The following is a 26,772-nucleotide window of genomic DNA, read 5'->3' as shown; positions in this document are numbered from 1 at the left end:
TACTCTCCCCTCTTCTGTCTAATTAGAAACATACTTCTCCAGAGTCAAGAATCAGGGGGCAGTTAGGTAGCACAGTGGATAGAGCAGTGACCCTAGGGTCAGGAGGACCTGAGTTCAAATCAGGCCTCAGACACTTAATAATTACCTAGCTATGTGACCTTGGACAAGTCACTTAACCCTATTTCCTTGCAAAAAATAAAATGTCAAGAATCACATCAAATTATAATCACTCTATACCTTAGTCCCTTTTCAAGCAACCTCCATGGACACAATTCTCTCTTCATGTTTTCATGTCCAGTCCCTCTAAGTATACTCCATCTCTGTAGTACTTCAACCATAGTCCTACATCCCTCTCCAATCAAGTAGCCAGGACACTTATCTTCCACTGTCCCCTTAGCACTCCAACCAAGATATTAAAACCTTCCTTAACTAAAATATGTGGATTAATATAAGATCACTTCTTAATTTCTTTATGTCTACTCCTTCTAAATAGGATACCACCCTCTTACCCCCATTACTATAAACCTCTAAGTATCTAAGTAAAGTAACTTCTAATTTAATTATGTATAGTGCCTCCAAATAGTCTTAAGTACTGGAATACCCAGAAAATTTCTCTTAATTTTGATATTGATTGTAAGACATAGGAGAAACTGGCACCCAGAAGAGGGTGTCCTCATCAGAGAATGTGTTGTGCACTATGAGCAAGGCAGAATTAAAGTAATTATATATCTCCTGAGATATATAAGTTTAGAGTAAACACCTCAGATGTTTATCTGGAGAGAGAGAGTGTGTGTGTGTGTGTGTGTGTGTGTGTGTGTGTGTGCGCGCACGCGCGCGCCTAACCTGTGGTAAATCAGAGCATTCTGAGCTCATGTTGGTCTGATCAGCCACAGTCAGATACACAGTAATTTGTCTCTAACACATTTTGGTCTTCTTCCATAATGAAGGACAAAAAACAACCACACCCATATCCTCCAAGTATAATCTTTTCAACTATGTTCAACCCATTAACTATCCTAAGAGAAATACAATTCTCAGGAGTTACAAGTGTTATCTTCCCTTGTATGGGTGTATACAATTTACTATTCTCAACTAACATTTGTTTTATATTTTCCTCTCCAAAACTTTTTATACCTCTCCCAGTCTTGTATTAGAAGATTGAATTCTCTATTTAGTTCTGGTCTTTTTATCCAGAAATTTTGGAAGTCCTTTATTTCATTGAACATCAACCTTTTCCCCTGACAGAACAAACATACCAAATTTTGCAGGGTAGAAAATTTTTGGTTGTAATCCAAGGTCCTTTGCCCTCTAAAATATATTCCAGACCCTTCAATCTTTTAATGTTGAAGCTAAGTCCTATGTAATTCTGATTTTATTGCTTCTTTTTTGACTGCTTGCAGAATTTTGAGAGTTTGGGAATTTGACTCTTATAGTCCTTGGAGTTTTTATCCTGGAGTCTCTTTCAGGAGGTGTTTTGTGTATTTTTTCAATTTTTCCATTTTTTCAATGTCTTCTTAATGTAGTACATTTGGGAAATTTTCCCTGAAAGATGTTCAAAGCTCTTTTTTTGATCTAGGCTTTCTGGTAGACCAAATCATTTGTAAATTAGCTTTTCTGGATCTATTTTTCAGATCATTTGTTTTTTCTAAAATGTATTTTATGTTTTCTTCATTTTTTTCAGCCTTTTGACTTTGTTTAGTTTGGTAGAATCTTGGTATCTCATAGATTCATTGGTTTCTATTTCCAGTTCTAATTTTTAGGGTTTTAATTTCTCCTGTTAGCTTTTGTGTTTTCTTTTCCGGTTGGTTATTTATACTTTTAAAGGAGTTGGTTTCTTTGGCCAATTTTTCATAATTTTCCTGCATGGCTCTTATTTTTTTTTCCATTTTTCTTCTTCCTCTCTTCTTTGGTTTTTAAATTCTATTTTAATGTCTTCTATGAAGTGTTGGATTTGAGTCCAATTCATAGACTCCTTTGATTCTTCCCATGTAGGTAGGTAATTTGTCACTGCTTTCTTCTTCTCAGGTGGCATTTTTATCATCTATCTGCATAGTAGCTTTCTATGGTTAGCATTCTTTGTTTTTTTGCTCATTTTGATTGCTTCAGCTCAGCTCCTAGGATATAGGGAGTATAGATCCAAGCTTTTTATGCTGGGCCTAGAGTCTCATCTCTGGCTTATCACTGACCAAGATGTTTCCTCTGCAGAGGTTTGTTTCCTCCTTTATGTCCAGGCTCAGCCTATTCAGTGGTTTGTTCCCTACCCAATACTATCTTTTGCTCCTGTGTTTCCAAAGTTCATTCCTTGTCCTGGTTGGGACCCTTCCTGCAGGCTTGCTGTCTAACTGCCTGGGACCTGTGCTATTGTCTAGCTGCCAGGACCCCCTGGGCTTTACTGTGGCTAAAAGCCTCCCACTGGCTTTCCTGCTCTCCTGCCTAGTTAGGCATTTTTTTCCCCCCTGAAGAGAGACAGATTTTCACTAAAGATCCCCCACAATGCCTGTAGTTGAAAAACTCTGTTCAATCTTTTCTTGGGGGGGGGGGCGGAATCTGTAGTTTTAATGTCAGTGTAGAGGCTTCATTTAGTGTTGTGTAGGGAAAAGCTTCAGGAGCATGCTAGCTTCATACTGAAGTCTTGACTCCCACCCGGAAGTCAGTATATGCTTTTAAAAACCACAGTTGTTCACAGTTTTTTCCCTAGTCTTTAAAAATTAAAATGTTCAAGTTTTTAAATTAAAGAGAAAAAATGCTTTAAGATGTTATATAAATCTTTTTCAGATCATTTCATTTTTTTCTTTGCATTTTCATACTTGAATGCTCCTATCCCGTCTAATACTTCACTGTCCTCTTCAAGATTTTTTTAATAAAGTATTCTAATCTGGAATTACCCTTTTATCCTAGTGCTGATTTTGCAGACCGATACAGTTTCTAGAGTCTTGTGGTCTCTTTGTGGCAGTCAATTTTTTATCCATTAAACTTCTTTAGGAAATATTGGTAGTGTGTCAATATCTCTTCTTTTTGAAATTTTTCTTTTTTTGCTGTTGGCAGCAGCTTCTTTCAGATTAGCGGTGCCTCAATTTGAACAGCATGTCTTCTTATCTGTATTCTTCTAATTTAATATTGAGTTTCATATTTAATCTTACAGGTCATTGGTCTGAACCAGCAGTTGCATGTGGAATTATTTGACCAATTGTTTCTAATCTACTAAGATATATTTAAATATCTTCTTGAAAAAAAATGAAGCTTCACTCAACTCTTAATAGCCTTTGTTTTCTATTTCTTAGTTCAGAACCATGTTTTCAAATAACAGTTTTTTCACCATTCTCTCATTGGCCCAGCTTTACTGCATTGTAGTCCTGCAGTAAAATAATAAAGTAAATATTCATTTAATGTGAAATATCTTAGTGATTAATGAATTTTCTTTACTTTTCTTCTGCAACCAATCATCCTTGTAGCAGTCTTTTGCAGATGATTGTCATGATCATTGCTCATTGATATAAATTGTCCCAGGATACACTTCATATTACCTTTGGATATACAATAAAATAACTTTCTCTCTTTGCCATCCTCCCAGTTTACTCACAGTTTCCTTTGATTTTCTGATTTCAGATGAGCAAGAGTATCAAGATAGAAATGATTTAATTTCTCTTGAGATGTAGTCCTTTTGTTGGATACTGGACAAGAATTTCACATATAAGGAGTGTACCAACTGCCAAGTAATTGTTTACAAATAGCTCAAAATCTGTGTGATACTTTTATCACTTTTTACCTCCTTTTCTTCAATTGCTAATTTTACTATAAAAATGCATTGTACAAGACCGCAGGTTGCTTTTTTGTTTGTTTCATAAGTTGTCATGTCTGAAGAATTCATCACTAAAGTGGTCAGCTTCTTGGTGACAGTCTTTATACCTTTATTTTCAAGAGGAGATTTAATTATATTTTAGTTGATTGGAAACAATTGATCAAATAATTCCAAATTCAATTGTTGGGTCAGATCAGTAGACCTGTAAGATTAAATATGAGACTCAATACTAAATTAAAAGAATACAGATAAGAAAATATGCTGTTCAAATTGAGGCACCGCTAATCTGAAAGAAGTTGCTGCCAACAAGAACAAAAGAAAAATTGTGAGAAGAGATATTGACAGACTACCAATATTTCCTAAAGAAGTTTAATGGATAAAAATTGACTGCCACAAGGAGACCTTATCAATGTCCTTGTAAACTAAATATAGTACTCCAAAAGAAATCTGCCAAGTGCAAAGTGCAGAATGACTATCACCTTTATAAACCTAGAAACTGTCTTTCTCAATAATAACCAAGATCACATTAGATTTTTTTGACTGCCATACCATACTACTGACTCAGTGTGCTAGCAATCCTAAAAACCCCAAATCTTTTTCAGAATTGCTGCCTAATCCATGCCTTCCTCATCTTTTAATTTTGAAGGTGATGTATTTGTACCCAAGTACAAGTCTTAACATTTATCCATAAAAAGTTTGTCCTTAGATTCAACCCTGTGTTCTAGCCTATCAAGATCCTTTTGGATTCTGAGTCTTTTATCCTCTGTATTAGCTAGGGCTTTCAACTTCATGCTCATCAGATCTGCAGATTCAATGAGCATAGCTTCTATGCCTGTATTCACGTCATTCTACTGAAGATCCTACTATTTTGACATTAAACTATTAGCAATTATTCCTAGAGTCTGATTGGTTCTGAATCCATCTGACTGCACTATCATCTAGTGTGTGTGTGTGTGTGTGTGTGTGTATCCATGTTCTCCAAAAGAATAATGAAATGCTTTATCAAAAACTGCAAAAATCAAGGTAAATTACATCCATAGCATTTTTCTCACCTATTAACTCTGTGATTCTGTCAGAAAAGGAAATGAAGTTAATCTGGCATAACCTATTCTTGACAAATCCATGCTGTCTCTTTGATATCATCACTACTTCCCTTCTTAGGTTTTCATTAACATTCTGTAATCTTCCCAGATATTGAAATTCAACTATCTGACATCTTTTATGGGCAAAGGAAATAAGACCCCTTAGCTTCACTTCCCCCTTCTGTTTTCTCTTCACTCTTCTCTCCTTTTATTTCCTAGGGCAGGTTGCCGCCATAAGCATCCCCCCTTTTGTCCACTTATGTATCCTTTAAATAAAAACATTACTTGAGCCTACAGAAGTTGGCTACATTTACTTTCATTTTCTTTCTTCTCAACTTCTTGTAATCTGATTCCTGACTTTCTTTCCCCAAAGTTATCATTACTCTCTTAATTACCAAATCTATTGGTCATTTTCCAATTCCTATCCTTGTTGATCTCTGCAGCATCTGAAGCTGTTGACCATTCTTCCCTTTTGAATACTCTAGTTATCTTGATATTATCTCTCCTTTCTGATTCTGATTCATTCTTTGCTAGATTGTCAATGCATTGTGTTCCTTTACTCTTTCAAAGAGTTTAAGAAGAAAAGAGTGATATCTAATACTATAGCTTACACTGTATGTAGGATTAAGTGAAGGTTTTGGAGGGGATCAGAGAGATATGACTGTAGACCACAGAGAAATATCCAGAAGATAAGAAATTTAAGATATGAGAGGAGGAAAAACTATTGACTAACTTAAGAGGAGTTTGCCTTGGCCACAGAGCCACCTCTTTTTTGAAGAGTAAAGGAAGAAATAATAGGATATGTTGTCAAAGAGTTATAGTAGAAGAGAAGGGGAGAAGAGGAAGGTGATGGTGATTGACCTCTATTTTTTCTATAAATAAATGAGATTTTTAGTTCTGGTGGTAGGAAGAGTGAATGGTATGAGAGATTTAGGGCCCTAGAAGACTTGTAGCAGTTGATTGGGATAAAAAAAATCATAAATGGGATAAAAAAAAATCATAAAATAGCAAATGGATTGCCTTGCTGTAGAAACTAAGATGATATAAATTTGGAATATATCTTATAAGATTACATGGCTTTCTATTTTTATGTTCAACATTATTTGAGAGGAGGAAGTATTTGGTGGCAATAACAGCTGCTGGTTGTCTCCCTCAATAGAATGTAAATTCCTTGAGGGTAGGGACTATTTAATTTTTTTTAGTGATATACAAGGTACCTGGTAGATAGTAGGTCCCTAATAAATATTAATTGGTTGATTTTCTTCCCCTCTCAGGGCTTGAATTTGCAGCAACTTACTGAAACAAGATTACACTCAGAGAAATAGCTTTTCTCTTCTTATAAGAACAAGAGGACTCATTATGATCTTTGGGGCAACTCAGGGTAGCTTTTGTTCATTGGTATAATTTTGTTAATTGGTATACTTTTGTTATTTCTATCCCTTTGAGCTTTGAATACTTTTCTGATATTCCAGAAATTGACTGTGTTAGTGTCTAATTTGGTCACCCTAACCTTAGACAGACACTGATAAGAGTACAGTCTTTTGTCCAGATTTTTCTTGCTTCTGATTAATAATTTTCTCCAAAAACTTGTGGGATAAGAGAAATAAGCAATATTATGTTCAACATTAATCCTTTTTTCTAACAAACAAGGGTGTTTTTATATTTTCACTTTTTTATATGAGTGTGTTGAAGGTACTTATGTGTGTATGTATACTTATAATAGCATCTCAGGGGTGGTTAGGTGGCGCAGTAGATAAAGCACCAGCGCTGGAGTCAGGAGACTGGGTTCAAATCCAGTCTCAGACATTTAATAATTACCTAGCTGTGAGGCCTTGGACAAGCCACTTAACCCCATTAGCCTTGCAAAAAAAACCTAATAATAATAATAATAATAATAGCTTCTCAGATATCTGGAGATGTGTTTTAACAGGCATACATCCTCCAACCCTGGAATACAATCCAAACTGGAGATAAGTTTTGTTGTGTTGGTGTTGGTTTTTAAAGGTTTCTAAGTTCCTAAAAGTTCCTGCACTTGTACTCTATTCATTAGACTCCCCATTTTGAACATTATAATACAAAATTCTTTAGTAAACTTGGTTAGTTACAACTACAGCATATTAGAAATAGCAAACTATAGAGGACGTGGAGGGGCAAGATATTAGAAGTATGCACAAGAGCTAAAAAGATGGCCTGATCTTGAAAGAGAGGTGCCTAGAAAATCAAGCATAATTTAATAAAGTGATAGACTTGCCATTACTTAATACTTACCAGGTGCATGACCATAGGGAAATCACTTAATGTCTCTGATCTTTAGTTTCCTCATTGATGTAATAAGATTACCCAAAATTCAATGTCTTTGAATAATTCAGGTTAATTATATTCAAAAGCTTGTTTTACCAGGAAAGTAAAAAATATATTTGAAATATCCATGTGAAGAAATTTTTATTGTTTAAAAGTGGGGAGGGGAAGCTTTTTGTTGACCATCCAACAATGCTGATAACTATTGTATTTTCTCCTTTTTCTGTACCTACCCTCTAATATATATATGTGTGTGTGTGTGTGTGTGTGTGTGTGTGTGTGTGTGTGTGTGTATAAATTATATATATAATTTAGGATAAATGCATAAAACTGCAGGGCTCCCTTTTATTACCAACTTTAAAAAGACAAAAGGGCACATGATAAATACACACACACACACACACACACACACACACACACACGATTATCTTTAGAAGGGTGGGAGGGTAGGTGGGTGTGGGTGTGGTTTTGGTTTTCACAGTGCCCTAGAAAGAGATGAACAGAATCTTCATCAGACATATTCAGAATCAAGGACCATAATCCATTTAGTGCTTGGATAACATCAGGTCGTTGGTTTTTTCCTCATAAAGACTTCAGGCATAGTTTATTTTACTGTATTCCAATTATTGAGTATATAACTATATATAATGATATCTATTGACAATAGATGTTAGCACCTGAAAAACTAAATGTTACCATATCAGCAGAATTGGAAAAAAAATATTCTTTTATCCTTTGGTACCTGATTATTAAGTTTACTTTAAAATTATATCATGTAAAGTATACAACCCAGCTTTCTTATTTTTTGTATCTGTTTTTGGTCTAGTCTCTGTAGGAATTGAAATCAGCAACCACCATTCGTCAAAATGCAGTGGAATTTAATACGGACTATGTCACAACTGGCAAACAGGACATGTTTGATCTCACATGGGGCTGGTTCCATTGGGCACTCTCAAAGCATAAAAGGCTGTCCAGTCTTATGTAAAGTTTGTCCCAAGATTATTTTGCTGCGAGGTCCTCAAAACCATTGGCTACATATATCTTCTGTACAGCATATTTCAAAGGAAAGGAAGCCAGTAGATGTTCCTCACCATAAACAACAACAAGAAGAAATTTCATCTGAAAGGGTTATATCATCTAGTGACACAGCCCAAGGAACTCAAGTTGAGAAAAAGGAAGATCTTGATCCATTACAAGACAAATCAATTAGTCTATATCAGCGATTTAAGAAAACATTTAGACAGTATGGAAAAGTTCTGATACCAGTACACTTAGTGACTTCCAGTATTTGGTTTGGAACATTTTATTATGCAGCCTTAAAGTAAGTTAATCTTTAAGATTTTTCTTCATATCTGACAGTTGATCTATATTTTTCATATGTGAGGTAGTCTTGTTTTAACATGATTCTAGCCTATTTTAAATATCTTATTTAGAAACTTTATGTATCTTGTAATGGATACAGTATTCAGAAATGTTGCAGGAACAATTGAAGTAGCAGAGCATATTGTAAAGATAATTATTCGGAGACTCTAGTTCAAATCCTGATTTTGACATTTATGAATTATGTTGACTATAGGCAACAAAGTTTTTCTGAGCCCATTCTATAAAATGGAATTCTGTTCCAAAAATGGGAACCATCTACTACTTTGGGAGGTGGTGGAGTAATGAGTTCCTTCACATTGTAATTCTTCAGGTGAAGACTAAATAATATTTGTAGGATGTAGTATAGTCGAGGTTCCTTTTTTGGTATGGATTAGACTAATTGAATACTTAAAATTCTGGGATAATGGTACCTATACTATCTCTCTCACAGGACTAGTATGAAAATTAAATGAAATTGTACATGTTCAAGTAATTTGGAAACCTTAAAGTGCTAGATAAATGTCAGTTACTAGGTTTAAAAACCATTTGCACGAATATAAACATAGTACTGTAAACATCTATTCTTCATTTCATAGAATTACAATATTTTAGAAGTAGATAGAACCTTAGACCACATTTAATCTAAACCTCTCATTTCATAGATAGGAAGCTGAGCCCTAGCCCTACAAAATTTGTAAATTGTTCAAGTTAGTAGCAGGATCAGGATTCGAGCCAGGTCTACTTATTCTCAACATAATGTTTTTCCAATTTGACTTGTGAATATCATATGAATATTTCATTCATATGCATATATACACATGTGTGTATGTATGTATGTGAGTATATATACATATATAAGTAGACACTATTCCAAGTGCTAGAGATACATACACAAACAATCAAGATAGTCTACTCCTAAGGAGTTTATATTCAAATGGAAGAAGAATGCATGTAGGGAGACCAAGATGGATTCTTCTGTGGTAAGGTAGAAGTTTCCCAGAGTAGCAGTATCAAAGGAAGCTAGGAGAAAAACATTCCTCTCCAGAAAGAGTGGAGGCAGAACAGAAGTTTGAGAAAGCATGCCTGAGGTCCTTCATCAAATAGTAGTCCCTGGAAAAGGGTCACCAATAAAGAAAATTAGGCCCATGGACATAAATCATCATTTAGTCTTTTTCAGGGGACTTTCTTATAGAGGATAATATGTTTTCAGTGCTGGATTAATTGCATAGAAGATTTAGGATCTAACTTAATTCTACAATATTCAGGAGCTGCTTTCATAGTTTTTGCTTGTGAAATTGACTATTTGGAAAGAAAAAAATTTCTCCATTGTCACAAGACTACTCCCCAAGAAGGTGGATTGGGTACAGACTAACTAGAATATCTCTGCCATCAGTGATCCTATGGCCTTTTCATTGCTTAGATTATTCCTTCCTTCTAGAGAATACCACCTTTATACAGTTTGTTCACACTATATTATTTTAACTGAATTCAAAAAGCATTTCTCTATAATTTTGATGTTTCCTGTTTAAGTAATAAAAAAGGAAACAATGGGACTTTGCTTCCATGGCATTATTTTATTAAACTAGTTTTATACCCATTTTTATGAACTGTTGAGCATAGTATTCTAAATTTAGCACAAATTTCATCATATATTGTTTATTAACCATATTTTCAAGTATATCTAATCATACAGGAATAAGTTTTGTCTTAATCAAAAGATAAAATTTCTCACCATTTCTAAAATGAAAATGATTTGGGGATTATCAGTCTACTGATGAAATGTTTTATTTATTGAATTTCCATGTAGACCTACTAAGAAGTATGTGCTCTGACCCCCCCCCAAAAAAAATTACCTTCTGATTTTACTGCCCTCCATAAAGGTCTTTACTATGGAGTTAGCTTTCATAGCTTTACTGTATCAGTTCATTTTCTAATAACTGAACCAAAGATCTTCATGGAACCATTCCCCTCTATTTTGTTTTTATTCCATTTTCCTATAACTTGCCTTTAGCTTCTTTGGGAAGGTTTCTTTTAACTAAGTTATGATACCTAAAGGCATATAATCCAGTCAACTCAGTATAATTAAGATACTTATTTTGATACTGAGTAACATCATTCTGTACAATATGTTAAATCACTCCCTTCTTCCTTTCCTGTTCATGAAATCTGGTTGTTACTATCCTTCCTTGTCTTTTTGCTATTCAGAAAGGTAGGAATTTGCTGGGTCCAGCAATTCTACCAAACTAAAATAGCAGTTAAATTATACCAGGCCATTTCTGGTACATTGCCATGTCATTCAACTTTATTAGTCTTTGTTTCCCAAGGTAGTGTTACTTAAAAATGATTAAAGCATATAAAAGTTTGCTCAATATTCTGTAATTCATAATCCTGAAAATTGCTTTGTTCTCAAACTAACAAACAATTCCTAAGAAAGTAATGTCAGGAAATGGTGGTGTGCATAACTGAAAGGAAAAGAACTTTCAAAGAAAAAAGCAGTATATCTTTTCGTGTGAATAGTAACAATTGTAAAATTACAATTGATTTTGTTGAAAACAAGCTTTCAATTTCATCTCCAGGGAGACCACCTATTAGCTTAGTCTTATGCTGTTTTGATTGAACCTGAAAATATTTCCTCCTTCTCTTTGAATATTATTTATCCAAATAGACAGTGAAAGAAAGGCATATCAGATTGCAGTATTCATTTGAACACTTGACAAAAATATTCTAAATTTAGAACAGTTGGTGATAAATTATCAAAATATTTTACTTGGGTAGTGTCTGCGTCCCTTAAGTTACAGGCATTTCATTTCTACTATTCAAAATGACCATTTCCTTGGTTAAATGTAGGTGTGCCTGGTAGATTGAATACAGAATAAAACTCCCTATTTAGTGGTATCTTAAAGTGGATCACCATAAAATAAAATCATGCTTGTCATGAGGGTCATTTTCTTTTATATATTGGCTGATAACTCACCAGGTAATGTTGGCAAAGGTAAAATAAAGATTTCTAATAGTTGTGAAGTAAGGAAACATTGACACTGCCTACTTTCATGGATATATCAAATTATGTAGTACCCATCTTTTAAAAACTCAGAAGTCTTCACAGATTTTGCTTAAGATTTCATCTTGCTTTTTAAAAAAGTAAAATAAATTTTCATTTCAGTCATTTATGAAAAATGGAGGTCAGATATTGGCATCTCCACTTTACAATTGTAGAAACAATAATAATGAGTAAATGAACAGATGTTCAGAATATATTCCATTAATAATGACTGATCTTCATGGAGAAGATGTAGGTTTCTTAATTTTTGCTTTGATTTTATATGGCTCTAGATAATATAAGTGGAAAAAAACTGAATCATTTCTGTTATACAATAGGCCTTTTATGGATAGATTTACCCAAAGTTTTCATTTTTACCTACATATTTTGTTGTGATGTAGATACAGCCTAAGTACAAGACTTTATATGTAAGAAAACCATAATCTCTCTGGGAAAACAATTGACACCTTATATAATTTTATTGGGATTGTTAAATTAGGCTAACGCTTACTATTCAGGCATGTCCAACAGTCTGTAACCACGTGGACTTTTTTGTCCATGGGCTTTTCTTGACAAAGGTACTGGAGTGGTTTGCCATTCCCTTCTCCAGTGTATCCCCATTTTAAAAGTTAAGCACCTGAGGCAAGTGGAGATAAAGTGACTTGCCCAGGGTATTATATATAAATGGCAAAGGCAGAATTTGAACTCAGGTCTTCCTGATGGTTCATTGCTTTATCTATTGTACCATTTATCTGCTCCCTTCCTTTCTGACACCACATTTGAACTTAGGTCTCCCTAACTCCAGGCCTAGTGTTTTAGAAATAGCATATCCAATTATTGGTTCTCTAAGAACAATTGAATGATAATGCTAATAATGCTGGTGTTGGAAGGTAATGTTGCTTTATGGACTTAGCTTGTTATTTCATGTTTTTCTTATAGGGTCATTTAGTCATTTAATATTTTTCTATGCATAGGTATCTATTTAAGAAGAGTCTATCTTTTTCCCTTAAGTTATTAAAACAAATGTGTTTGAACTAGATAACTGGAGACTGGTTCCAACTGTAAGATTTTATTATTCCAATTAAGTTAAGTTTAATCAAAATTGGACACAGAAAGGACCACATGAGTGGTGAAGATGATTATTTCAAACAGCTTTTCTGGTAGTCTATTATTGTTAATATTAATTATAGTGATTTTTGATAAATGTTTAGTCATTTACATATGATATCAGGGAGTTATTAATCAGTAATATTATAGAATTCATACTGGTAAAAATCACAGAAAAAGATTTGTTACTAAGCACATAAGACCAAATCATTTAGACCTGAAATTCACTTTTCTTTTTTTTTTTTTAGCTTAGTTAAAAATCATGGATTATTGTCTCTGGTTTTGATAGATTATATTTGTACCAATATTCAACTACCAATATAGAACTAAAACAAAAGGCAAGTTTAAGAATAAGAGTAATTAGAAATATTATTTTTGTTTTTTAAAGGAATTACCTCTGTAGGCTGATTAGATTAAGGTTCTTACATAACTGTGTAGAATACCATTCCATTCTATGATATTAGAATATAAGAAGATATTTGCATTTTCAGTATAACTTTGTTTTAAGAGACACGGCATAATTTAGTGAATTCTGGACTAAGAGTTAAGAAACCTGACTTTTGGTTCCACCTCTATCATCTAAATCAGAGATATCAAACTCATCTACCAACCCCCAGTGTAAATGGGAAATTAAAATGCAAATGGGAAATATTTGACAAAATAAAAGTATCATATAGATAATTTTAATTTGTGATTTTCTGAACCCCCAGTTCTTGCCTTTAACACCACTTATCTTTATATCTGTGGCTGAGACTCAAATTCTCTGAATGTAAGTTTCCTCTGCTATAAAATAAGAATAATGATACCTGCAGTTCTTATTGTACCATTTTTCTATGATGCTTCAGTGCTTATCTGGACTATATACAAATAAGTTCTTATTAATATTTAATTTAGTATACAGTCCTATACTGTACTATATATCTTAAAGGTAAACACTAGAAATAATAAATTTTGAATCAGAATAGACACCACTTGCTAGTGAAACCAAAGAGATTGCTGATTTCTTCCCATTTTGCTTTCCCCACTTTAGAAAAAAATATCTTAAAAGTCATTAAAAGATCATGCTGTAAATTTTTTCCCCAGTAGCATGGTCTAACTATGATAATTAAGGAAACATGTAAGATGGTAAGCATAAAGCCTGCTTAAATTTTATTTCCTTCCAACATAAACATTTATTGGTTTTAAATATTCCTACTTATATTTAACAGCATGCTAGGAACAATTTACCTTTTAGTAAAATGAAAATACTTGACAAGTAGTGGTCAATTTAAAAAATAAAACAAAGGAATTATATTGTTAGAGTTTTCATGATACTTTTCAAGAGTATTAGAATTTGTATGTATGTAAAGTGTTCTCTTCTTTTCTTTACTAGAGGAGTGAATATTGTTCCTTTTCTGGAACACATTGGGTTACCACACAGCATAGTGGACATTTTGAAAAATTCCCAAAGTGGAAATGCACTAACTGCATATGCTTTGTTTAAGGTGGGTATTTTCATAAACACATTGAATTCTGTAATCTAATTTATATACATAATTTTTCATCATTTTCTTTGTTGAGCTGAAACAATGTCTATTTTAACTTTTATATTTCTAAAGTTTAAATTTCTTTTTTAATCTAATAAAATATTGATATATTTATGTTATAGAATAAAAGGCTAGGTCATTCAAGGCTCATCTCATATAAGATTATCAAATGCAAATTTCTATGTGTTTCACCATTTTTGTAGACTTTTCCCAAAAATAGTCTTGGTTTTGTTATTTTCTTACATTATTAACCTCCCACTGACCTTTCTGCTAAGAAGTCTACTTTGTCTATAAATCAAAGAACAGAAGACATTTTCTATGAAGCTATGAATATTGCAGGTTTTTTAAGTGAATGTATATTCAATTTAATGTGGTAGTACAATACTCCTTGTCTGTCTTCATATATACTTCCTCCCTAGTCTCCTGTGTTTTTGTTTTTTGATTTACTGTTTCTTTGTTTTCCATTTTTGATACCACCCTCATAACTTTACCCAGAATAAAAGCCATTCTCATGAAAATAAGCTTAATTAAGACAAATATGTGCTTTAGCTGTATTTGAAAATATTTGTCTTATTCTGCATCTCTAGTTCATCAACTTTCTGCCAAGAAGTGGAAAGTTAGCTTCATGGCTACATTTGTGGAGTACTGTAATTGTATTTATCATATTTCAAAATTGCTTTATCTTAGACATTGTGCATGTAATTCTCCTCTGTTTATCACTCTGTATTAATTCATACAAATCTTCCCAATTGTCTCTGAATCTGTTTCTTTTATTATTTCTTATGGGACAATCATTCATCATATTCAAATAAATAATTTGGCTCGGTTATTCGCCAATTGATCGACTCCCACTTTGTTTCCAACTTTTGCTACAGTAAACCATATATCTCTTATGCATGGTAGTGGTATTGCTGACTTAGATATAGTTTTTGGATCAGTTCATAGTTTTATCAACAGTGGATTTGTATGCCTTACCTACTACAACACCTCTGATAATTGACATGCCCTTTTTTTGCCCTCTGATATTTCAAGAGTCTTACCAGTTTTTCTCTGAAGCTCTTATTATAAAAGAAGATAATAGACAAGAACCTGATTGGGATGAAAATTTTTATTTTGCTTCTACCTAAGGAATGATATAAAATTACAACTTTGGTCCTAAGGAAGAAGCCGACTTTTTATTGTCTAGTATGAAAAGATAAGAAGTGTGCATATAGCCCTAGTTGCAGATGAGTGGAATGAGCACTACCTTGAAAGCAAATAAAATTATGTGAAAACAAACATTCCCCTAGTTCTCTGCTTCCATTCAATTTGTTCTACGTTTTAGATTTGGGTTTTTTTCCCTTTCAAAGTCTTAATTTAATTTGAATTTTTAGTTGTTAGATAGGCTTTATTTTAAAGGTAGCTAAGCTTCTGAGGTGTTTATAGCTTTTTAAGAAGTAACTATGCATGTTTTTAATAGTGCTAACAGTTGTATTATTTTTCTGCTTTTTTTATTGGTGGAGGTGACAGGGAGGATCTCCAAGGTTTATATAGTAAAAATTCCAGTTCTCTTGATTTTTAAAGTACTCTATAAAATTTAACTTTTTGGTGTGATTGGTTTACCACCAAATTCCAAACTCCAGAACATTTTGAAAGGAGCATTATAGAATTTGTTAAAGCTGGAAGGAACATGAGGCCTATATTTTTGTTAAAGAGTAAAAAAGGTGAAATTGTCTTCAGTTTACAATCTTAAGATATTGTTGTCTGAAGACTTGTCCTGAATCACTTAGCCAGTGTGTGTCAAAGGGAGAGAGTTAAGCCTGGATTTGTCCAAGTCCTGGCTAGATTTCTGACTCTTCTACCTTTGTAAGATTATTGCTATACAATACACAAAATTTATTTTAGAAACCAAACAAGTTTATTAGATGCAGTGAGATCGGATTGAACAACGGAATTGTGTTCATAAATTCAACACATATTCATATGGAATATACACAGTGGTAGTATGTAACTTTATATAAGAAAAAAATGTGTGTGTGTATTGGGACCCTGGGCAAGTCCTTCACTTATGTGAGCCTCAGTTCCCTCATCTGCAAAAATTCCTGCATTAATTCCTGTAATAGCTAATTCAATGTAGAAAAGATCAAATCAGAAAATGTATGCAAAGTGCTTAGTTAAACCTTAAAACTACTTTTTTATAGTAATTTCTTCATTGACATTTTATTTTTATAATGTGACTTCTTTTTGTCATATATGCAATTTCCTTAACTAATCCACATTTGATCCTTCTTTTAAGATTGCAACACCTGCCAGATACACTGTGACTTTGGGAGGAACATCCATTACTGTCAAGTATCTTCGTAGCCATGGCTACATGTCAACGCCACCTCTAGTTAAAGAGTACTTTCAGGACAAAATGGAGGAAACAAAGGAGCTTATTACAGAAAAAATGGGAGAAACAAAAGACAGACTCACAGAAAAGTTACAAGAAACCAAAGAAAAAGTTTCATTTAAGAAAAAAGTGGAATAGGAAATCTTGTGTGCCACATCACAGAGAAGTCATGCACTTTAACCCTCAAGAGACTGGACAAAGAAACATTCTCTTAATAATGACTTTGGTTGGCAGTCTTGAAATACTAGGACTCCAAGGGTTAAAGAACCCATAAAACCTTTTTTAAAGTTTAAATACCACTAGAAAAATCAGTGTTTCATGCAAAAAAAAAATGAACCCAGTATACTAATTTAATATCAGCAGCATCATAAGTAATGGCTTTTGTTTTATGTTGTGATGATTTTTTAAGTATCTTTGCTGATTACCTGCTGTAATGATGACAGACTAAGCAGTTTACTACTTGTATAAGAAATTTCTCTCATAGAAAGAAAAGCTCTATTGGGATCACGATCTTCATGTTATCCATCAGTTAGACTTTTAACCATAATGAGTTCTCAACTTGAAGAGCTCTTAGCAATATTGTTGCCAGTGAATAAGGGTATTTTTAATTGTCTCTCAAAATCTCAGAAGTCTTTCACTGTTTAAAGAAATAGCAAGATGAGGCTATTCTAATAACCATCTACCAGTTAAAATTTTAATTTTATGTGAAGAAACTTGAATTGAAATTGAGACTATATATGTGATAAAAGTGAGATGTACTTATATATAAATGACTAAACAAATTGATATTTTAAAAATAGTTTTGCCTAAAGTCTGTGAGTCAAATTTTTCAAAGTACGTTTGCCTAGAGTTCCTTTTTAGAGATTTAAGTTGATAAACTCATCTCAAACATAAAATTTTCCTTTAAATACATTTTTTCTTTTATTAGCTAACTTCTCAAGAGTAAAAATGAAGATAATCTGACTTGCTGGTAAGCTTGCTTCTGAAATCAGAGACTCATAAACTGCCTCACGTTTGTGATTGTTAGTTGAGTAAGTTATAAGAGTAGAGAAAATGAATTTAGAATCAGTGGACATTGATTATATAGTTTGTTATATTTTAGCAGGCAAAAGTTTCTGCCACTCCTACTGCATTAATATTCATTTTCTTACTAAGTCAAGAATCATAGCTTTCCCTTTTTAGGCAGAAATTTCTGGGTGGATCGTTATATTTAACTTCTTTTTTTTTTTGGAAGGATTAGGCCATTCATGTTGTCTACAGTAACATTGAGTGGAAGAGAATTCAACCATTATGAAATATTTGAAATGTCGCATTGAATGAATATTGGTTTGTCTCCTATGTACAACTAATAATTGCCTTCAATTTTGTGTATTTTTTAGACAATATTTCGAGGAGTTGGCATGTCATTTTTATATACCTTACTTGATAAGATAATAGAATTTTGAGTAGTTAGACATTATCCTGGATTCATACCACTGATCACTATTACTATTTATATCCACTTAATCAGAGTATTTCAACTTCATGGGGGGGGGATTGGCAGACTTGAACTTGAAGGAATATTTATATTCATTAGCCCAATTACCTGCCCACAATTATACTAGAAGTATTGAAGCAGGGATTTAAATCCACAATCTCTTACTCTAAGTCAATTAAAATTTCCACTATATTATACTGTCTCCTAAAAAGATTCAAATCCATGTGTCCAAGAGAGATTACAGCCTTATACTGTTTGGCTTTCTTGACTACTTTTTGCCCATTAAGGCATGTGCATCGCATGAGCTGTGAAATCATTGTTATAAAAGGATCTGCAATGTTAGCTGATTCGAACTGTACTTGAATGTGAAACCTGTCTACTACATCATTGACAAGAAGCTATCTGTTCTCTCCATAAAAATGTGCAATGAAAGAACTCGCTATCTCTCAAGACAACCCATTTCATTTTATGAAAGGTAGTTGTCAAGGATATCCCTAACTTCTTCAACTTTCTTCTTATGACATTGTTTTGGTCTGGTTGTACTACTGTTTGATAATGTCTCCTAAATGTGCCCAGAAGTGAAGAGAACAACACAATACTGTAAATATTCTCTGAACTGGGCTGCGTGAAGTGTATTATCTTCCTTAACACTATATGTGGGGCAACTAGGTAGCGCAGTGGATAGAGCAACAGCCCTGGAATCAGGACCTGAGTTCAAATCCAATCTCAGACACTTAATAATTACCTAGCTGTGTGACCTTGGACAACTCACTTAACCCCATTGCCTTGCAAAAACCTAAAAAACAAACCACTATATGTTAATTATAGCTTAGCATCAGTATCAAAGTATACTGTCACTGAACAATGTGCCTTTTACAGCTTCTATTTTATTTTAAATAAATTTTATTTTAGGGGTTTTTTTTTTTTGCAAGGCAGATGGGGTTAAGTGGCTTGCCCAAGGCCACACAGCTAGGTAATTAAGTGTCTGAGACCGGATTTGAACCCAGGTATTCCTGACTCCCAAGGCCAGTGCTTTATCCACTACACTGCCTAGCCGCCCCTCTTTTATAGCTTTTAAATGGTGAATCCCAGAGACAGTATAATTTCATCTTTTGCATAAAACTACTTTTGGTAAGTATTTTTCCCATTGGAAAAGAACCATTCACACAACCTATGAGAAGGATTTTTTATTTTTGTGGCCATCTGTCATTCCTCCTTGATTTAGTGGTGACAATATAAAAAAAATAGTAAATGGGTTAAAGAGGTGCAAAATATTTTAGAGACTTGAAGGAATGTGTCCAAGGCAAGATAATCACACATAACTAAAATTACTCCTTTTCCACTAACACAGTTCTTGACTTTTTGTGTTTTGAGTCCCTTTGAAAATCTGGGGAAGTCTGTTGACCCCTTCTCAGAATAATGCAGAAGATGCATAGGATTACAAAAGGAAAACAATTATGTTGGAATACATACAAATCAAGATATTTTTTTAAAAGGGAATGCCAGATTAAGAACCATTGCAGAAACCAAAATCGCTCATCTCTAGACTAGTCAATTTTTTCCTATGTAAGCACAGGAAAATTCTGAATTTCTGACAGACTTTTTGTTATCTGAAGACTCTTTGTACTGATCTTAAACTTTAGAAGTACTGAATTAATTCAAATGGGCCTTTTTTCCCCTTCTGGATTTTTTCTGCTATTACTTCTGGGTCAAGTTTGTTCAGAATACTAGTCAAAACAAGTTTTTGATTGTCTTTCTTCCTTCAGGACTAGTCATAGAAAATCAAGATACTTTCTTTGTGAATCATTTGCAGTCACCAGCAATAATAATTATAGAATCATAATTTCTTCTGGCAATCATCTGAATATTTTGATGAGGATGATCATTGAAGTAAAAAGAATGAGTCTTGATTTCAGAGACCTTCAGGGAAAAGTGTGATATTAAGCTTGTTCTTTTCTGATGAATTGGACAATCATAGGGGGAAAATGTTTAGGCAACACAGAAACATTCATAAAATACCATTTATTTTCTTTACACTTTCAAAGAAAAAGGTTAAATAAAGGCATTCTTCAAATGTTCTTCTCTGTAAGTTCTGTAAGAACAGAAATAGAAATACAATAAATTTTGCACGGTGATTTTAAAAACTATAGCCTCTCAAATTTCAGGAATTTTTTTCTTTTTGATAATAAAAGTGCAAAGATAACATCTATAATTAAAATCACATAATTCTTGTTTCAGAAGTAATTTCAAAACTTTTTAATTTGACAAATAACATTTCCCTTTAAAATACAGAGTATGATTAAGTGAACCCCCCCATTATGAGAGATGTTGGGTATTTTGATTAATGTTGGAGTCATAATTCTGTGTCATTTTATCATATCTTTATTTCCTTACATGCTTCTTAATGTTGACTCTCTTTAAGAGTTTTCAAGTTAACCATAAAAAAAATTATCATACTTGATAGTATCTCATGTAATTATTTTTAAATTTTGGGGGGGAATTGGGTATAAACTATTTTCAAACCATTCTGAAAGTAGTGGTTAATGAAATGTTAAAAGTTAGAGGTAAAAGTTCAATCTAAATTAAGCACCTTCTAATTAGATTTTATTCAGAGTTCACATTACATTTTATTTGAATATTTAATAATTATGGGTCAATTTGTGTTGCCTTTGCATTGCAGTGACAGTACTTTAATATAATTTAATAACAAAATAACAACAGTATAGTGACAGTACTTTAATTTCTCTTCTGACTGTCAATAAGATGCCAAAATTTCTGTCTGTGAAACTTTAAGTAGCACTTTGGACTGTTCACCTTCCCTAAATACATTATGAAGATAGAATTACAAGATTATGTTGCTATGGAGCTCCATCAACAAGCAGGTTTTTATTCCCCTATTGAGTAAGCTCCAAGAATGGTTGATAGTAAATTACATTCTAAAATTTTCCCCTTCTCAATCAAAAAATTAATGTCTAATTCTCAGCCTCTAAACAAAATAATGGCAGCATTTTTGTCACAGAAAGTCTGAGAACCACTTCTGAAAAGTTATAGTTAAGATATTTAAAAAGAAAACAGCCATTAACAAATAAGAGAATCTAATCTGAAGGAATATCTAGTAAATTAAATAACCATTACTCATTTCTTCCCTGCCCTCTTTTCATTTCTATTTTGATTTTTACATCGTATTTTTCCTCCAGTTCCTCTTTTCATCTTCCTTATTTTATTATATTAAAAGAGAAAAAAAGACAAATTTATTTTTAATGATTCCAGGAAAAGAAACAACATTTATACTCAATCCAACCAAGAATAAGCTAACCTAGAATTACAATGATTCAGTTCTCTTATCTACAGAATAATATAAGACCAATTCTGGCATAGTAGTTAAGAAGATTCTTCTAACAACCCTAGAACCTATGTTTAGAGCAAGTAAAGTATTTTAAGAATAATAAAAACGTTTTTTATTAATGTCTCTTTAACTTTTCTATATGTTCAAAGAGAAATTAAGCCTCTAGAGATATCTAATGGCTTTCAAATTAAAATGATGTTAACTTTTTTTCTGATTCAGAGTGCCCCCTGCTGAGGTTAAATATGGGTCAGCTTGTCTGAGCCAATATTTGTGGCATAGTTGGAGCTAGCTTAGATCAGAATTTTCCACTTACTGTCTGCCAATCTTCTGAGCATCTGAAGTGAACTAATATTTGGAGGAATCTTATGAAGCTCCAGGGTTCAGTATATCCCTTTATAAGGATGGTTTGATTTCAGCAAAAGCATAAATATATCAACCACTTTTAAATCCCCTAAAAACTGTCAAGCTAAGAAATCAATTTTGGCCTTTCAGTTTAACCACAAGATTAACATAGCAAGTAGCCAGAGTGGGGGCTTTCATTCTTTATGGGGCAGACATTTGAATTATATTCATTTTTGTTTCACAGTAAACTGTAAGATTGAAGCTATGTTTAATGTAATGGTTCCAGCATTTAACCTTTGTTTCTGTATGTCACTTGAAAACAAGAATTTCTGATGAGTAGAATGTGGAAAAGATTATATCTAAATATATAGCTATTGTCTTCTTGTAATTTAACGAGTTGTAGACCCAAAACCCAAATCTTGTCTTCTCCTTTGATCTTTCAAAGTTACAATATTTGTGGAAAAAGTTGCAGAAGGTAAAAAGAATTTTAGGAAAAGAACAATAAGTTTAACCAAGGTTTTAAATGAGATTGTAAGCTAAATAGCCATGCTTTCCTATAGGTATTTACAGAATAAAGCTATGATGCCAATATTGAAAGACTACTGTGAAGGACAGAGAAAAGACTAGGTTCTTCTCCTGGCCCTGCCACTTCTTAGCTTCCTTTTAATCCAAATATTTTGTCACCTTAGGCATGTTGCTTTTCTGGGCCTCAGTTCCTCAGTGGTAAAATGGGAAGATGGAACTTCATCACTTTTCAGATGGTTCTTAACTCTCAAGGCCTAACACCTCTAAACACTTAATTACGTCAGAGGATTGGTCATGGTAGGACTGTCAGTGATAACTGTCAAGTGTATTATAAGATCTTATTAAATGGCCCTGAGTTCAGAGATGGTGAAATAATATTGATGCTACTATCTGAGTGAAATGAAGATAAGAATAATTTCAAACTCAGGTATTATTAAAGACTTATACCCATTCTTGAGATGTTCCTGAAGAAGGATATCAAAATTTGTTTCATCATTCATCTCATACTTATAAATATTTTTAATGTAATATTTAATTTATTTTTATTAAAGATATTATTTGAGTTTTACAATTCCCCCCATCTTACTTCCCTCCCCCCACCCCACCCCCATGGAAAGCAATCTGTCAGTCTTTACTTTGTTTCCGTGTTGTATATTGATCCAAATTCAGTGTGATGAGAGAGAAATCATATCCTTAAAGAAGAGACAAGAAGTCTAAGAGGTAACAAGATCAGACAAGATATCTGGGTTTTTTTCCTAAATTAAAGGGAATAGTCCTTGAACTTTCTTCAAACTCCATGGCTCTGTATCTGGATACAGATGGCACTCTCCTTTGCAGACAGCCCAAAATAGTTCCCAATTGTTGCACTGATGGGATGACCGAGTCCTTCAAGGCTGAACATCACCCCCCATGTTGCTGTTAGGGTATACAGTGTTTTTCTGGTTCTGCTCTTCTCACTCGGCATCAGTTCATGCAAATCCCTCCAGGCTTCCCTGAATTCCCATCCCTCCTGGTTTCTAAGAACAATAGTGTTCCATGACATATGTATACCACAGTTTGCTAAGCCATTTCCCCAATTGAAGGACATTTACTTGATTTCCAATTCTTTGCCACCACAAACAGGGCTGCTATAAATATTTTTGTTCAAGTGATGTTTTTACCCTTTTTCATCATCTCTTCAGGATATAGACCCAGTAGTGGTATTGCTGGGTCAAAGGGTATGCTCATTTTTGTTGCCCTTTGGGCATAGTTCCAAATAGCTCTCCAGAATGGTTGGATGAGTTCACAGCTCTACCAACAGTGTAATAGTGTCCCAGATTTCCCACAACCCTTCCAACAATGATCATTATACTTTCTGGTCATATTGGCCAATCTGAGAGGTGTGAGGTGGTACCTCAGAGAAGCTTTAGTTTGCATTTCTCTAATGATTTAGAGCAATAAAATGTAATGTTTTTAATTTAACATTTGTTTTTAAAATTTTTTGAGTTCCAAATTCTTTCCCTTCTTACCTGCCAGGCCCCCACATTGAGAAGGCAAATAATTTGCTATATAGGTTATACATGTGCAGCTATGCAAAACTTCTTTCTATGTTCATGATGTAAAAGAAAACAAAAAAAAGTATTTGATCCACATTCAAATTTATTGGTTCTTTCTCTGTAGATGGATAGCATTTTTCATCATAAATCCTTCATAATTGACCTGGATCACTTGTATTGCTGAGATTAGCTAAGTCATTCACAATTGATCATCATACAATAATGCTGACACTATGTAACCTTTTGGTTTTGCTTATTTCACTTTGCATCAGTGAAAGTAAGTCCAGGTTTTTCAGAAATCATCTGGTTCATTATTTCTTAGAGCACAATAGTATTCCATCACAATCACATATAACAGTTGTTCAACCATTCATTTGATAGACAAACACTCAATTATTTGCCACCACTAAAAGAAGTGTTTAAAACTCTATAAACAGGTCCTTTTCTCTCTGTTTTTCATCTCTTTGGGACAGAGACCTAATAGTGGTATTGCTTGCTCCAAGGGTATTCATGATTTTATAGACCTTTGGGTAGGGTTCCAAATTTGCTCCACAAAGTGATTGAATTGGTATACCACTTCACCAAGAGAACATTAGTATCTCAATTTTCCCACATCTCCAACAACTGCCATTTTCCTTTTTTTTGTCCTATTATTCAATCTGATAGGTGTGGGATAGTAGCTCAGAGTTGTTTCAATCTGCATTTCTCAGCAGTGATTTAGAATATTTTTTATCATGACTTTGATTACTTTGAAAATTGTCTTTTCATATCCTCTGACCATTCATCAATTAAGAAATGATTCATTTCAATAAATTTGACTCAGTTCTCTTCATATTTGAGGAATAAGGTCTTTGTCAGGGAAAGTTACTATAAAAAAAACTTTCCCCCATTTAACCTACTCTCTCACCATGTCCCTTCTCAAAAGTGTCTTGTTGCTGACTTTTATCTCCCCCAATCCAGCCTCCCTTCTAACAGTCCCCTTCCCCCCCTCATCCCCTTCCTCTTACTTTCTTGTATGGTGAGATAGATTTCCATACCCAACTGAGTTTGTATGATATTCCCTTTTTTGAACCAATTCCAATGAGAATAAGGTTAACTCCCACCATTTTCCCTATTTTTCTCTCCCTTGTAAAGCTCTTTTGTCCTTATGTGTCAGATAATTAACCCCATCTTCCTTCTCTCGGTGCATTGCATTATCTATGCATACTTCTGTCTGTCCTAATAATGAGAGTTTTTAGGAGTTACAAGTATCATTTTCTCATGAAGGAATGTAAATAGTTAAACCATATTTGAATCCTTAATGATTTCTTATTTCCATTTACTTTTTTCTGCTTTTTTCTTTTTCTATATATTTGAAAGTCAGGTTTTCTATTCAGCTCTGATCTTTTCATAAGGAATGCTTGAAAGTCTTCTATTTAATTGAATATCCATTTTTTTTTCCTGAAGGAGATGACATGCTCCTAGAGAAATTGAACCTTATCATTCTCTCCACAGAAACTAATTAGTATAAATTATAGTTAAATGGGCAGATCTTAAACAAATTACTACTACTTCAATATCAAAGAGGACCACACTGACCAACAAAATGATTGGTGGCATGAATTGTACAATTATGCTTCTTATAATGAGGGGGTTTGCTGTGCAAGATATACTTTCTCACTTGCCTTTACCAGAATTGTTCCATCCCATGACCTGATTGATAGGAAGCAGGACTACTAGATGGTCTGGCTACTGTGGAGTCTCTTGACTTTAAATTGATTTTGCTTCCTCTCTTATCAGCAATGTACCATAGCACATCATCAATTCCAGGCAAGCACCAGCATGATATCTGGCAACAATGTGATGACCAGATAAATCTTAATCTGTCTCTCAATGTTATCAAGGCCACCTTTCCTCTCCAACCTTACACCTTTGAGCTACTCATTAATCTACCTGTATCAGCAAGGCATCATGACTCACTACCAACACTGGGCAAGCACACATGCATGTGATATCTAGTGACAATGCAAAAACTGATTTCAATGTATGCCATATAATTACAACGTGGCATGGAAATTTGATCATTTTGATGTTGAAGAAAAATGTAACCAGCTATAACTTTGGTGGAAATAATTCAGGTAAAATGACTGACCCAGGAGAAATTTTAGTGACAAAAAGTGTTTAAATATTGTTGTGATTAGCATGAGCTAAGGGAAAAAAGACTAAAGGGCAGTAAACCATTGATTCTTCAGCAAGCTAAATAACCTAAACATCCAAAGCCACCATGGATGGTTGAGCAATAAGGAAAGATATAGGAGCAACATCAAAGCCCAGAACTTGCTGCCCTCGCAAAGGAAGATGAACATCATGGAAGAAGTGTTAAGAAAGCCAAGTCACTTAACATCATTGCCTTGCAAACAACAACAAAAAAAAAGTTATTTGAGGGATGACGCTATGCAAGAATGGATAACTTTACAAAGGGGAAAAAACTCAACTGAGGCATGAATGAGCTTTTTCAGGATGACTTAGGGAGAGTCTAGGGTAGATAACACAGAGATCAAAGATGATGTAATTAGGAATATGCAGTTGAGGAGTAGGTCAAAGACTTGATCCTTTCAGGTTGATTGGGGCTTTTGTGCCTGTAGAGAGGATTCACTGGAATTCCTTAGAGAGGGACAAGGTACTTTGCCTAAAGTTCATGGACCTCATCTCAATAACTTGAACAATGGAATGAGGGTAGGGAAAGATATATGGTCAGTACAAAAGTACAGATTAATAACTAAAACATTTTTCTGTCTAATATTTTCCCTGCTTCGATATTATTTTGCCATGGTCATAATGAATATTGTTTGTCTTTTATTCTCAAAGAGGAAGGACCATGACATCAGGGAGGTGATGCTATGACATGCAAGTGACTTGGATTTAAGTGAGGGAACTCTTCAAAGTTGCCAGCCTCACTTTCTCCTCTGGAACCATCTAAGTC

The 26,772-nt window shown here is 33.7% G+C and overlaps 1 protein-coding gene across 3 annotated transcripts in view; it reads left to right on the top strand.

The window, feature by feature from the left end:
* Nucleotides 1–24,251, top strand: part of FAM210A (family with sequence similarity 210 member A) — a 39,047-nt gene extending 14,796 nt beyond the window's left edge. For all 3 annotated transcript variants that reach the window (XM_074204278.1, XM_074204276.1, XM_074204277.1), the window contains 3 exons: nucleotides 8,006–8,500; nucleotides 14,061–14,172; nucleotides 16,490–24,251. In XM_074204278.1, coding sequence (XP_074060379.1) covers nucleotides 8,046–8,500; nucleotides 14,061–14,172; nucleotides 16,490–16,723 — 801 coding nt within the window. In that variant the 5' untranslated portion in view covers nucleotides 8,006–8,045 and the 3' untranslated portion in view covers nucleotides 16,724–24,251. The remainder of the gene's footprint in view (nucleotides 1–8,005; nucleotides 8,501–14,060; nucleotides 14,173–16,489) is intronic.
* Nucleotides 24,252–26,772: the final 2,521 nt, after the last annotated feature.

Source organism: Macrotis lagotis, chromosome X (assembly GCF_037893015.1).
Source record: "Macrotis lagotis isolate mMagLag1 chromosome X, bilby.v1.9.chrom.fasta, whole genome shotgun sequence".
Classification (NCBI taxonomy): domain Eukaryota; kingdom Metazoa; phylum Chordata; class Mammalia; order Peramelemorphia; family Peramelidae; genus Macrotis; species Macrotis lagotis.
Note: the sequence above shows the minus strand (reverse complement) of the source record. Positions and strands in the feature narration are given on the sequence as shown.